Source organism: Ursus maritimus, unplaced genomic scaffold (genome assembly GCF_017311325.1).
Source record: "Ursus maritimus isolate PB19 unplaced genomic scaffold, ASM1731132v1 scaffold_3, whole genome shotgun sequence".
Taxonomy (NCBI): domain Eukaryota; kingdom Metazoa; phylum Chordata; class Mammalia; order Carnivora; family Ursidae; genus Ursus; species Ursus maritimus.
Window position 1 is genome coordinate 94,964,369 of NW_024425563.1, and position 13,275 is coordinate 94,977,643.

The 13,275-nt window shown below is 56.3% G+C and overlaps 1 protein-coding gene across 1 annotated transcript; it reads right to left on the reverse strand.

Annotated features, from left to right (window-relative positions):
* Positions 1–654: 654 nt before the first annotated feature.
* IGFBP3 (insulin like growth factor binding protein 3) lies at positions 655–7,111 on the reverse strand. The gene is made up of 5 exons (XM_040644492.1): positions 6,688–7,111; positions 3,422–3,648; positions 3,071–3,190; positions 2,193–2,332; positions 655–1,217 (listed from the first exon to the last, which is right to left on the reverse strand). The coding sequence occupies exons 1-4, from the start codon at positions 7,094–7,096 to the stop codon at positions 2,207–2,209; spliced, it is 882 nt and encodes a 293-aa protein (XP_040500426.1). The 5' UTR covers positions 7,097–7,111; the 3' UTR covers positions 655–1,217; positions 2,193–2,206.
* Positions 7,112–13,275: the final 6,164 nt, after the last annotated feature.

Sequence of the window (13,275 nt, forward strand, 5' to 3'; positions counted from 1 at the left end):
CAGAAAGTCTCGAGACCCCTTTGTGTTCTCAGGGAGGGCTGTGTGCCGTGCACGGCCACCCCGGGGTCTCCTGCTCGCCTGCCCGACTGAGGCCCGGCCTCTGGGAAAGCAGCCGAGCCCGGCCCGAGCGCAGTGTTTCTCTTCTGTAGTGTGGCTAACATCTCGTCTATGATTATCTACAAGGGTTAACAGCTCAGGAAGAACGTACTTTCTCTGCATATATGTGTGACTTAGAAAAAGAAGTGTGGGGGGGTCCAAGGGCAGTGGACATGGGATTCTCCAGGTGCCCCCAGTGTCCCCGACAAGCCATCCCTCTTTGCTGGGTGATAACAATTTTTCCTCTTTTTACCTCGTGCCAAGGAGGACAAGGGCGAGGCAGAAAAATAAACATCTTTGCCTTAAAAGAGCTTGTTCTCAAAAATAAACTCGTTCTTGAACTGCTCAATGGAAAAATGCTATTGTCTGCGGTCATCGAAAAAATCCTGCTGTAATTCCACGGCCTTTGAAAAGGGCGGAGCCTTGCTGTCCCCCCGCCCCCTGCCCCTGGAGCCCATGGCAGAGGGCAGGCCCCGGTCTTTGACCTGCGTCTCCAAAAAGCTGCCTGACACAGGGGGTCAGAAACACCTGTCTTCACGGGTTCCTAGACTTCCCGAGAACATTCTTGGTCTTTTATTTTTTACATGTTAAGAATCCACCCATTCTCTCTGCTCCTCCCCAGGGTGCAGGATCAGTGGAGGCGGGCCCTTGCCTCTCAGATGTAAGACCCTGGTAGGGGGGCCGGGTCGTCCAGACACCAGGGTGCGGGGCTCCCCATTCTCGCCGAGGCCTGTGCTCATTGACCGAGTGGGGACGAGGCGTGCACTGCACAGAAGCAACCCTCACTGGGTCTGGAAGTGGAGGGGGGGCTGCGTGGGCGCACCCGCGGGGGTGCTCGGGCCGCGGGAGGTCCGGCCGCGCGGCGCTGGAGTTTACGTGTATGCTTGGAGGAAGCAAGAAGAAAAACCAAGCCGCGTCTCACGGATTCCTGCGAAGTGGAAGACACTGCGGTTCACCGTCTAGAAGAATCCTAGGCGCTACGAACAACTCTTTTTAAACTTCGGTTAAAAGAAAAATCAATTCACCACAAAAAGAAATATAAACGGAGGCTGTAGCCAGATGCTGATCATGTCCTTGGCAGTCTTTTGTGCAAAATAAGGCGTTTCTGAGCTCCACGATAACTAAAACACACAGAAAGAGAAATATATTGAAATAACTCCCCCACGTCGAAAGGCTCAACTCCAGCCCTGAGACACTAGGCATGAATGAGATCCCGGCTGCGGGCGGGTCAGGGGCTTGCCCTACAGTTACCCAAGAGCACCTGCCCGAGGGGAGACACAGGCAGAGGCCACCGTCCCCAAGTCTCACCCTGAACCTTGAATTCTTTCTTTCCAACTTGCGGGGAAACAAGACTTGTAACTAAAAGGCTCAGGGGCTCAGTTGGTGAAACGTCTGCCTTGGGCTCAGATCATGATCTCAGGGTCCTGGGATCGAGTCCCGCATCAGGCTCCCTGCTCAGGAGGAAGCCTGCTTCCCCCTCTGCCCTTCCCCCTGCTCGTGCTCGCTCTGTCAGATAAATAGATGAAATCTTAAAAAAATAAATGAAAATTCCTTCTGTTTACTTCGATTTGTCTTGAGAAGACGAAACCCAGTTATTGTTTTCCCCAGTGGCTCTCTTGCTTATTAAAAGAAAGCAGTATCAAACACAACAGCATTCTTCAAAGTCCTAAATCTCATTTAAAATCTCATTTTTGTGTTGGGTGAAAATAAACTTTATTACAATGATATCAATCACAGACTATCAAAATATCCGTAACATTTAACAGAGAAAAACCAGCCACACTTGTGAGTGAGAAGCACGTCCCTTTCACAAGTCCTCGTGGGTGGAAACCGTCTGCCCGTTAAGACAAGCCGCCAGCAGCCGCGTGGGGAAGGCTGGCTGTTGGATTTCTTGGCATGCGTGTGTGCGAACGTGCACAGGGCCAAGTCCAAGATCTTCTGAGGGACTCCAGGTGCCTCCGAGACAACCTGACTGCAGGCCCTGTTTCCCCGGGGGGCTGCAGGTGGGTCGGGGACCCCTGCACCCTCCTGTGGGGTCTGTCCCCGCTTCCCGAGACACGCCCCCGTGGCCCCCGAGCCCAGGCCCCCCGGCTTACGTGGCGAGCAGCGTCTACTTGCTGTCCATGCTGTAGCAGTGAATGTCGCCTTTCCCCCTGGCGTCGAAGCCGGGAAGCGGCTGCCCGTACTTGTCCACGCACCAGCAGAAGCCCCGTTTCCTGCCCTTGGAGGGGCGGCACTGCGGGAGAGCACAGAGCGAACCCTGACAGCGGGCCAGGCGCCCAGGGCCAAGGGGCCCCGGGGAGGCTACCGTGGAGGCCACTTGTGCCCTGTGTGTAGGGGAGGGGGTTCTCCGGGGAAGCGGGGCCAGGGAGGTTCTGTGCCCCTTGGGTCTCAGGTACTGGCCCCCATCACCCTGCAGACACACCTGAGGCCTGAGGGGGTGAGAACATCCCACCCGCCGGGTGCACCTGCCTCAGAGCGCCTGCCAAGCCGCACAGATGGGCTCTCAGCCCGCCTTTGCTGAGCAAGTGACTGATGGGAATATACAAGTGGCGAACAGGTGTGACCGAGACCAGGAGGCCCGTGGCCAGGGAGGACGGGCCCGGGGACTGAACCAGGACCACAGGCACTCGGCCGTGGCCTCGCTCACTCTGCAGCTCCCGTGGCGGGAAGTGTCCCAGTGCAGAGCCGGTGCCGAGGAGCTCATCCAGAGATGCGCGTAGCCTGGCCTAAAATAACGCCCCCCTCCCCCCCCATCGTGCCAGGACGCCCAGGAAGAGAGGGGAACCAACAGGGGATGTCAGGGAGGCTTTCTGGCCCACGACCTCATGTCCCTGGGACAGTTATTCACGACATCACCCCGTGTCCCTTCATAGTCAACCCAGGGCCCCCAGGGCAGCTCTGCGGGTCAGGGTCAGGGGAGAGGCGTAGACGGCGGGAGCAGGGGAGGGAAGCTCGTGAGGACGCCACTCACCTGCTTCTTCTTGTAGAAGCCCTTCCTGTCACAGTTGGGGATGTGGATCCCCCTGGGGCTAAGCATGTCCAAGAACTTGAGTCGGTTCAGGGTGTCCTCCACCTCCCGGCGACACGGCCCCTGTGGGGGCAGCGACTGGTTACTCCGGAGCGTGCACGGCCTCAGAGAATCCCACGCAGCCATGGAGGGACCTGCCACGCCACCCCATGACAACACCAACCATGGCTCCCTGGGTCCCGTGAGGTCCCCACAGCGAGGCCCAGGACTGGGGATGGGAGACCCCGTGAGATCCCACAGTGGGAAGGGCCCCTTCACACTCAGCCCGCCGCCCACCGGGAGGGGAAGGCTCACGTATTCTGTCTCCCGCTTGGACTCGGAGGAGAAGTTCTGGGTGTCCGTGCTCTGGGACTCGTAGTCCACCTTGTAGCGCTGGCTGTCCTTGGCGTGCCCTTTCTTGATGACCTCCATCTTGGTGTGCAGGGGCTGGAGCTTGGCGTCAGGCCCCCGGTGCGTGCTGGGGAAGGCCTGGCCCTGCATGCTCCCGGCGCTGTGGTCTTCCTCCGACTCACTGCTGTTTCCTTGAAAAGTGTAAGGGGCACAGGGTGTGACGGCCATCCGCAGCTACCACCGGTCTTTTCAAAATCTTCCTGTGGCGACCGACTCCCAGCTACGTGGAAATGTCATCCAGCAGTTCCAAATAACCTTAAAACACCTGGATAAGGTACTGTTCCACGGCACTAGCAGAAGAACCCCACTTTCTAGAACGAAATCTGACGTGCGCTTTCAGAGCGGTGGGGCAGCTTCTCACCGCTGAGCCGCTCTGTCACCACACTGTCACCCTCCGCCAGCAGGGGGCATGCCCGAGCAGGAACAGATCCAGACCCCCCAGGCCACCCCAAGCGCAGCCTCCTGGGAACCAGCACCTTCTCTGCCCCACCCACTGGCCCTGCTGAGTCAGAAGTGTCGGGTGGGGGCAGCCATCTGGGGGTCCACAAGCCCCACAGGGACTCCGCTTTCCCTGCTGTCCTGTGCCACGGAGCAGACTGGCCCAGGGAAAAACCCTCCCCTCTGAGCCTGGCTGCAGGTCCACTGGCTCTGGGTGCGTTGGTTGGTGTGTGACGGGGCCCACTGTCGCAGCTCTCACTGTCCATGTATGGGCTGGAATGCCCCGGGGAGGTGCAGAGACCCTGTCCCCAGACACCTCTCTGACCAACGCGCTAAAATGAAGAGAACTGAGGCCCTGACACTGCTGTTGGAATGTCCGCAGCGTCACTGGGGACTCACGTGCAGGGACCACACGCGGGGCTGCTACGGAGCCAGGAGCCAGCACGCTTTCTGGGTTCCTTTCCCAGGATGAACAGTGGGGGTGGCTTTGGGGGAAGGCCCCCTTGTGGGCCACACGGTCGCTCTGTTTAACCAGCAGCCTGCCTCCCTCCTGGGAGGGGTTTGGCTCACCGTCTGGTCCAGAATCTACCATGCCTGGGGGTGCTGAGCGCCCTGCCGTGGCCCCGCCCCTCATGCAAGTTGGGAGCCCATAGGGAAGCTGGCGGAGACCTCTGGCTCTAGGTGACAGGCACAAAGGTCTCCCGGAGAACTCTCCCAAGGCTGGCTGAAGGACAGACTCTCTGCAGGACAAGCCCAGGGCAAGTGCACTCCCCAGGGGCTGGGCGAACACCCTCTCCTCCCTGGGACTCCACTTTCTCGCCTGGGAAGACTCCCCGGAGGTGGAGGGGGGCTGAGCTTCCAAGGGGTCTGGCGTCTGGAGGAACACCGATTAGCCCAGGGCCTGAGACAGTCGGTTCTTAATTGGTAGAATTTGGTTTCAATTTCCTTTAACCTTAGGGTTTTCTCCTTCCTTTTCAGGGAAGTACTGGGGACAAAGGAGATGCTAAGGGTATGTAAATAAACATATTTGCATTTCTTTTCCAAGAACTGAATAATGTCTTAAAGCTCGCAGGTTTTCTTTCTAATGCCTGCTGACTTCAGCAGAAACCCAAAACCTCCGCATTTAAGCGAAAGATAATCTTAACTTTTCACTGCCATTGAAATGTACCTCCCCACCCCCACGGGTGTTATAAGTCTTAGGTCTTTTAGACACATTTTAGTTAAATCTATCAACCCAGACTGCGGAGCTACTATGATAGTCATCACAATATGCCCATCGCCGGCTCACTAAAATCAGCAGTGTCTGTAAGGACTTCTAAGATCATTTTTCGAATATCCAGAAAACACGCTAGAATTAAGTGCACACAGCAAAGGGACGTAACTGCCCTGAGACAAATGCACCTAGTAATTTTAAATCCACCACTATAAAACGGCACATGTTTTAGGTAACTGGAATTTTGCCTTCCCACCAATCCTGGAACGGTGTTTGTTTCTCTGGGATCCACACAGCCAGCCCTGCCTCCCAAAGACGGAGCCTCACCCCGGAGTGGAAATATGCAGAACGCAAAATTACAAAGGGACTTCCCTCCTGCCAGCCCAGGATGGGGGCCTGCCCACTAGCTGTCCAGCCTGGTGCCGTGGAGGCGAGGGCAGAATTCTCGCGGCCTCCAGCCCTGCAGGAACTCGACTCACTGAACCCAGGGAGGCTGGCTGAGCCTGCTGGAGATTCAGAGCAACAGCTGCGGATTCCATTTACACAGCTTTCTCGGGGAACGGGGTGATGTCCTTCACAGAGCCACACAGCCGACAGTGGCCGAGCCAGCAGCGTAATTGCCAAACGTGAGCCTCTGTCCTCTCCGGGTTCCCAGGAACCGGACCCCATCCCTTCCACTTCGGTCTAAGTGGCACAGTCCTGAGGCTTATTCCACCCCCTTCACCATCCCTAAAATCTTTGAGTCCACACTCCCTGAAGCCCCCGCACCTGGCGTTTGTCTGGGGCCATCCAGCCACCGGGCGGATGGGGCGCATCAGGGCGACGCGGCAGGACGTGGCAAACCCGGTTCAGCCTCCACTTTCCTCCCTGCCCCTGGGGGACCGTGGGGAGTCACCTCCTTCTGGAGGTCAGGTTGCCCAAACGCAAAAGATGCCAATACCTGATTCCTACCTTACTGATTCTGGCGCACCCAGAGACGTGTCATTGCTTCGCAAACCCTAAGTCTGTGCAAATGTTGGCATTTTTAAAGACAGGTACCATTTCCTACAACGTTCCTGCCCACCTTCTCCAGTCCAAATCCGCCCCGACCGCCTCCCTGCTCCTCCAGCTCCCTCCGCATCCCTTGCATAAACACGCTCGCTCCCAGTTTGTGGGACACGTTAGCCGCGTTCCCGAGGTGGGCCGCTCGGTCGGTGCCCACGTTCCCGCGCTGCGCCCCCACCAAGGGCGGGGAGATGTTCCTCGGCATGGGATCGATCCTGATAACCTCGTATCCTCCCCTTCCGGCCCGGGAAACCTTTGACCCAGTTTGTCGAAAGCGCTTAGTAATTTGCAAGCGCCCGGCACACAGCGAACGCAGCGCGTGGAGGGCCGGATGCAGACAGTGCCGCGGACGAGCGCCCTCGCTCGCGGGGCTTTGGTTTCCGCGCCTACGGTACCAGGGGCGGGGAGAGCAGGGGGTCCCCGCCGCGGCGCAGCCCCAGCCCCCGCCCGGGGCCGACCGGCGCCGGCGGCTCACCTGGCGCGGACGGCGCTGGCAGCAGGTAGGCGCGCAGGCGGCCCGTGGCGCTGGCGTTGGCGCAGAGCCCGCGGCCGTCCAGCAGCGCCTGCAGCGGGCGCGGCTCGCCGGGCGGCGGCTGGCAGCGGAGGCCGGCGCCGCAGCGCTCAGTGTAGACGCCGCACGGCTGGCCCTCGCGTAGCGCGCACGTCAGGCAGCAGCCGCAGCCGGGCTCTCTCACCAGCTCGGAGCACGCGGACGCGGCGGGCGGCGGCGCGCACTGCGCCAGAGCGCGCGCGTCGCACGGCTCGCAACGCACCACAGGGCCCGCGCCCGCCGAGCCCGCGCCGGCCCGTGCGGCCGGCGGCCCGCGGAGTAGCGCCAGCGCGGTCAGCGCCGCGGCCCAGAGCGCGGGGCGCGCCCGCTGCATGGCGCCCACCGCGGGGGCCCGCTGCTCGGCCAGCTGGGGCGCGCAGGAATCGGGCGAAAGCGCGCGGCGCGAGGCTGCGGGAGTGGGGTAGGCAGCTACCAGTGCTGTGCGCTCCGCTGCCGTTTTCGCATCTGGGCGGCCCGAGAGCGCTGGCCGCTATATAGAAGCCGGGTGGCCGAGGACACGCCCCGGAACGGCGCGCGGGGTGGGGGGGAGGGGGCGGGCCGGCGCACACGAGGCTCGGGGCTCCCGCCGCACCCGGGGCCGCCGGGCTGGGGGCGGGGGCGCGCAGCGCGCGGGGCCCAGGCACCTGCTCCACGCGCGCACTCCGGTCCCTTCGCCACCCCGCCGTCCCGGGGAACTCGGCAGCCCCGCCACCCCGCCGTTCCCGGCGCCTCTGGCCACCCGCGCGCCTCGGCCACCCCGGCGCGTCTTTGGCGCCCCTGGCCAGTCCGACGCTGCCGCCCTTCTCCCCGCGGGCCTGTGTGAGGTCGCCCCGTGGAGAGCTGGTGTCAGGGAGGCTGGCGTGCTCCGCTCCTCATCGAGTGTACTTTGAGAAGCTTTGCAAAATTTGAGCCCTTGGGTCGAGAAGGTCGTGGGACATTTCCGAGTGAGAATACCTGATTCGCGTCGAGGTCTTTGGTTTACTTTGCACCCGGGGGCCGTTGGCACCCACTCCCTCCGCCTCGTCCCAGGACGTACGAATGCGCATCTGCACGTGCGCACGTGGTTTTCGCTTGTTCCAGGTTCGCTTCTCACAGCCGTGAAGCCTCGCTGGGTGTTTCACGCGAAGTCCTCAGCTGGCAAAGGGGTCTGGCAGCGAATGGGTGCTTAGCAGGGCTTGTCGGAGCTTGGACATCACCACTGCTCTTGTCGTAGGTATTCTCCCTGATTATGTTTTCAACTGGAGTTTACGTCCCCATCAAAACGATGATAAAAGCAGTAAAGCGAGCAGTGCCGAGGTGTCATTAACAACCTAATAGTCCTCGCAACTGGTTATTTTTACTATCGTTTTTCCAGACCACCTTGTATTCCTGTACTGGGTTCTCTCCGCTGCGTCGAAGTGGGGATTGTTTGGGACTCTCGCTTCTCTGTGCGCCACGGTGAAGTCCTGAGGTCGCGCCCGGTGTTTCCAAAAGTGTCTGCGCGCCCCTTCCCGAGGTGACCAACAGAGGGCGCCGGTGGTCCAGGATTGAATTGCGAACTGCCCTTTGCAAGGCTCTTTTGCAGAGAGCGTGTGGATCAGCCTAGCGAACCGAAGAGACCCCCGCGGGAGGGGACTTTCCTGGACGCTGTTGGAAATGGAGTCTTACCGAAGGAAGTGGACAGGTGTCTTGGAGGAGCGTTGTGCAGTTTGCAGTAGAAACGCACCTCAGGACCCCCTTGTGTTCCCTCCTTGACCCCGGGCAGCCCCCTGCACCGCTGTGGGGGAAGCTAGCATGCCCTCGCTGTGTGTAGGTGTGTGCAGAGGTAGGTGTGTGTGCGTGTCCTCCTTTAGAATGGGAAGACCAGTTTGCTCACAGCAAATACACAGACAACAGATAAAACAAAAGTCATACTTGAGGCTCTCCAAGGAGAGGAGATCAGAGACACACAGAGCGGCCTGCGTCCCCAGCTCCGCAGCGGCGCGCACTCCTGTCTCCTCGGTTCCTCGCCCAAGCTCTAGAGACCCGCCCTGTTTACAGTACACCCTGCGCGACATCCCGGCTGCCCCCCTCCCCTGCTGCCCTCCTTGTAGCTGTATGTCACCTGCTTTGCATCCGAGAACAGCGTCTCCGATTGCGCTGGAAAACTAGGGGAAGAGCGAACTCCCTGAGGGTTGCATGTGCCCCTTTACCATCTACGGAGACTTTGATTCTGAAACTAGAGCCGGTTGTGCAGCCGAAGATCCCTGCCCTGAGGTCGGCCTTTGTGCCTAGGACAGTGTCATACGGGAGCCGCGCCGGGCACCTGGCAGCGTGGCACGCTTGCAGCGTTGTCATCCCGAGTGGCGGCTGGGAAGCTCTGGGAGAACACCAGGGTCCTTCCCTCGCCCTGGGCTTCCCAGCCCCCGCCTGGCCGCGGCGGGAGAGCGGGCGCCGGTGCCGCGCGGAGGCCCTAGGGGGCGCCAGAGAGCCGGGCGCCGCGCCCGCGGGCCACCCCAGCCTCCGCTCCAAGTCTCAGAACACTCAAGACCGCGGGTGGTGGGAATGTCATCCCTTCTCGGTGAGGTCCTGCAACAGCCACGTGGGGCTGCGGCAGTGGGCAGCGACGTGGGGAGAATTATATTTCAATATGCAATCGTTTTTATTTGACAAGACTGCAGGGATCCCCCTAACCCCCAGATTGTAATTGTTGGGGGGGGGGGACTCAATTTTGCATCATGCTAGTTGATTTTGTCAGACTTTGATTCATCTGGCGGTGGTGGTTAATTAGCATAAACTAGGGTGGTCAGGGGAAAGATGATCCCCGCCACCCCCTTGAAGGTACCTGGCCTACAGTTGCTTAATGAATTGAAAGCCCTGTACAGTCGTGGAAAAACGGCCAGAGGCAGAATAGAGCCCTCTCCCTAACAAAATTCAGTTGGCCTGATTATGGTTAGTGACTGCTGGGGTCAGCCTGTCTTCCTGAGCAGATGACATGAGGCTTTCATTTTTTTGAGCCCACCGCTGTTGAGTCGGCTTAACTGGGCAGGTTTCCCCAGGAGAGGAGGCTGAGCTGGGAGCCGGACCAGGGGTGGGGACAAACCCGCTGATGGGCCATGAAACAGGCTCCAAAATCAATTCTTCTTTCTGTCTGATAACCTTTTGCTGCCTGTATTTTGAAGCTGAGTTCTGCACACACTTGTAGAATTTCTGTGTTCTTGGTGAATTGACCCTTCGACCCTGTTATCATTAATGTTCTTCCTTGTCCTGTTGATTTCTTTGCAGTGTAATCCACTCATTTGATAGGAGTTTCAATACTTACATTTCTTTTGATCGCTGTTTGCATGCTCTCTTTCTATCCCTTTGTTTTTTTAATCGGCTTACTTAAGGATTAGATAATGATTCTTTTAGAAGTATTTGAAATTTGACAATATAGTCGTTCTTCTTCAAAAAGTATGGGGACATCTGTTTTCAAAGAGTAATCCCAGGTACTAAATTGATTCAAGCAATTCTCTACCATCGATAATCAAACTTTTAAAATCATCACTAAGTGTTCCCCAAGAGATGGTGAGTGCGGAAGGTCAGCTATCATGAGTATTCGTGTCTACTTTATAGTAAGACGCTGAAGAGTTTTTATAAAAGATATAGATAATTTGCCTCAAAGAGCTTCTGAGAAACACAGTATAAACATTTACATTAGAGACAGAGCCCACTGTCTCCACTGGGACTCGCCACAGAGTCAACAGATTTGCTTGAAAGCCAGTATGGACAGACAGACGGCAGCCTGAGATTTCATTGCACGGCTTTGCCTCAGAACGAAAGTGTGCTCGGTTACACGTGGCTTTTAATCTTGAACTGCAAATCCCACGCTCAAACCCAGAGTCAGCGTGTGGAGACGTGCATGCCCTCCAAACACTGTCCAGACTCCTGGGCGTCCCGGCTCTGATGCGGACCTCAGGGGCGCTCAGAAGTGCACGCACTCGCGTTCAGAGCAGGCTGAACCGTAACATTCCGCTCCCCCCCCCCCACCATTAGTGACTGGCCGCAGGTCCCCAAGTACGCATGCCCACATCCAGGACAGCATCTGGCTACTTGTCAAACCTCCCTTACTTTATCTGGTGCATTTTATTTTATGTACTGCATTTCTCCCTTCTCCAGTTTTTGGTGGGGTATTTCTTACAGTTCCCACCTCTGGTGAGAACTTCAACTTTTCTTTCACTTAGAGTCTTTCCTTTGGCCTCGGAGCGTGGTGATAGTAGCTCCGTGGCCTGGAGGCTGGCCTTCCCTTGTCCGCTGTCCTTCCTCTTGAGATGTGTTCATATTCTCTTGGTGTTTCTGACTCTGTCCTCTGCCTGCGGAATGTTACATTCCCCAGACTCTCCATGCAGGCAGGTCCTGTTATCATCTCCTGGAGAATGTTGACGCTCTTGTTTGTTTCTCTTAGTGGGATATCAGCATGGTTATGAACCACAAGCTCTGTTTCGCTGTCTGTGGCCAGTGGTTCTAATCTCCACTCTGCTTTTGAGCTTTGCTGTGCTGCCTTGAGCCCCTCCCACTCGGGAGCCCCTGGGCCGAGCCTGGGACTTGGGCACTTTTGTACTCAGAAGCAGACCATCTCGGCCATGGCAGCCTTTCCCTGGGGCTGCCCACCTTCTCTGGCCCGCAGAGGCCCCTTTCCTTGTCTCTAGCCAGAAGCCAGGTGGCTTTTCCTGCCGTGTGGGTTCTCCGTGCCGTTGCTGCTCCAAGACGGAGAGCCACGCCTTTGGGCAAAGCTCAGAGGGAAAAGAATGGAAGAAAACAGGCATTTCCTGCCAACCCTCTTGGCTTTAGCAGCGCTTTCTCTGAGTTCCTCCGGCCAGAAAGCCAGCATTGTACCTTCTGTGCTTGGGGCTGCCCTTGGGGCAACACCAGAGAGGAAAGAGGAGCCTTTACACCAGGAAACACTCCATCGTGGGCAACCCTTCCCTGCGTTGGCTCCCCTCTACGCGGCCAGCTGTGGTTACTAGACATGTCAGTTGCGGTCAGCGGCTGGTAGAGGAGCTGGGGAAACCTCACTCCGTCCTAGCCAGACGTGGTATCCCAGTTGTTCATTTTCATGATTGTACTTTTACTTCTTCCTACTCGTTTCAGAGTTATTCTTTAGTCATGTTGCAGTACTCCCTAGAAATTACGAAGGTCTTCTTCAATTTATACCGTTCTAGTATCGGTTGCTGCTTTTACCCTCTTTCTGTGCAATGAAAGCACATTCAGATATTTTAATTCTGTTCGTGCCCTCCCTGATTTCTGGGGTATTGCTATGTCTCTAATTCTGTCTGTGGATTCCAAGTCCCAGGACATGTTAGTATTCTTGGTTTTTTTTTTTTTTTTTTTTAAGATTTTATTTATTTATTTGACAGAGAGAGAGAGAGCCAGCGAGAGAGGGAACACAAGCAGGGGGAGTGGGAGAGGAAGAAGCAGGCTCCTAGCAGAGGAGCCTGATGTGGGGCTCGATCCCATAACGCCGAAGGCAGACGCTTAACCGCTGTGCCACCCAGGCGCCCCCATTAGTGTTCTTGTTTTAATACAGTTACTGTTCCTTTGGATATAGTCTCATAAGTCTTCTGATTTCTTCCTTCCTTCAGTTTTCTATCTGCAGCCTTCTTATCATCAGTGTTTACCAGGTATGTATATTCTACCCTTTTAATCTAAACCTAGTAGTGCATTTATATTTGAAGTTCATTGTTTATAGAGCAGGTAGGTGGGTCTTGCTTTTTTTTTTTTTTTGAACCCAGTCTATTGATCTCTGTCTTTTAATTGGACTGTTTTTGTTAATTAACATTTAATAGAATCATCCACAGGATTGGGCCAGGCCTACCATTTTCCTGTTTACTTTCTTTTTGTCCCACTGACTCTTTGTCCTGCTTTTCTTTCTACATCCTTTGGAGTCATTAACTATCTTTTGGTATTCCACTTCATGGCCTCTATTGGCTTTTTTGTATTTTTTTGATCATTGATTTTAGAGATTACAATCACCATGCTACACTTTTCCCAGGGTACCATGGGTTAATATTGGACCACTTCTCCACGTAAGGGCTTTAGAACAACATGAATCTGTTACTGGGATGGCCCCCCACTCTTGTGCTATTGAGGTGATATATTTTGCTTACACACATGTTATAAAACACCCAGAACCATGTTATGATTTTTACTTTAAAGAAGTAATACTCTTGGGACCCCAGGGTGGCTCAGTTGGTTAAGCATCCAACTCTTGATTTCAGTGCAGGTCATGATCTCAGGGTCGTGAGATTGAGCCCCGTGTCAGGCTCTTTGCTCACCACGGACAGATTCTCTCTGCCTCTCCCTCTCTGCCCCTCCTCCTGTGTGCTCTCCCCCCACTTAAAAAAAAAAAAAAACAACCTTAAAGAAAAAAGAATCAGTATTCTTACATATAGCTTTTTACGTCTTTTCTTTGGCCACAGCAGACTTCCTCTAGTGCCCTGTGCTCCTCCTGACAGACCTGTGCTTTTGTCTCCAAGATCCTGACAGCCTGAATGTCTCCCTGTGGCATTTCTTTCA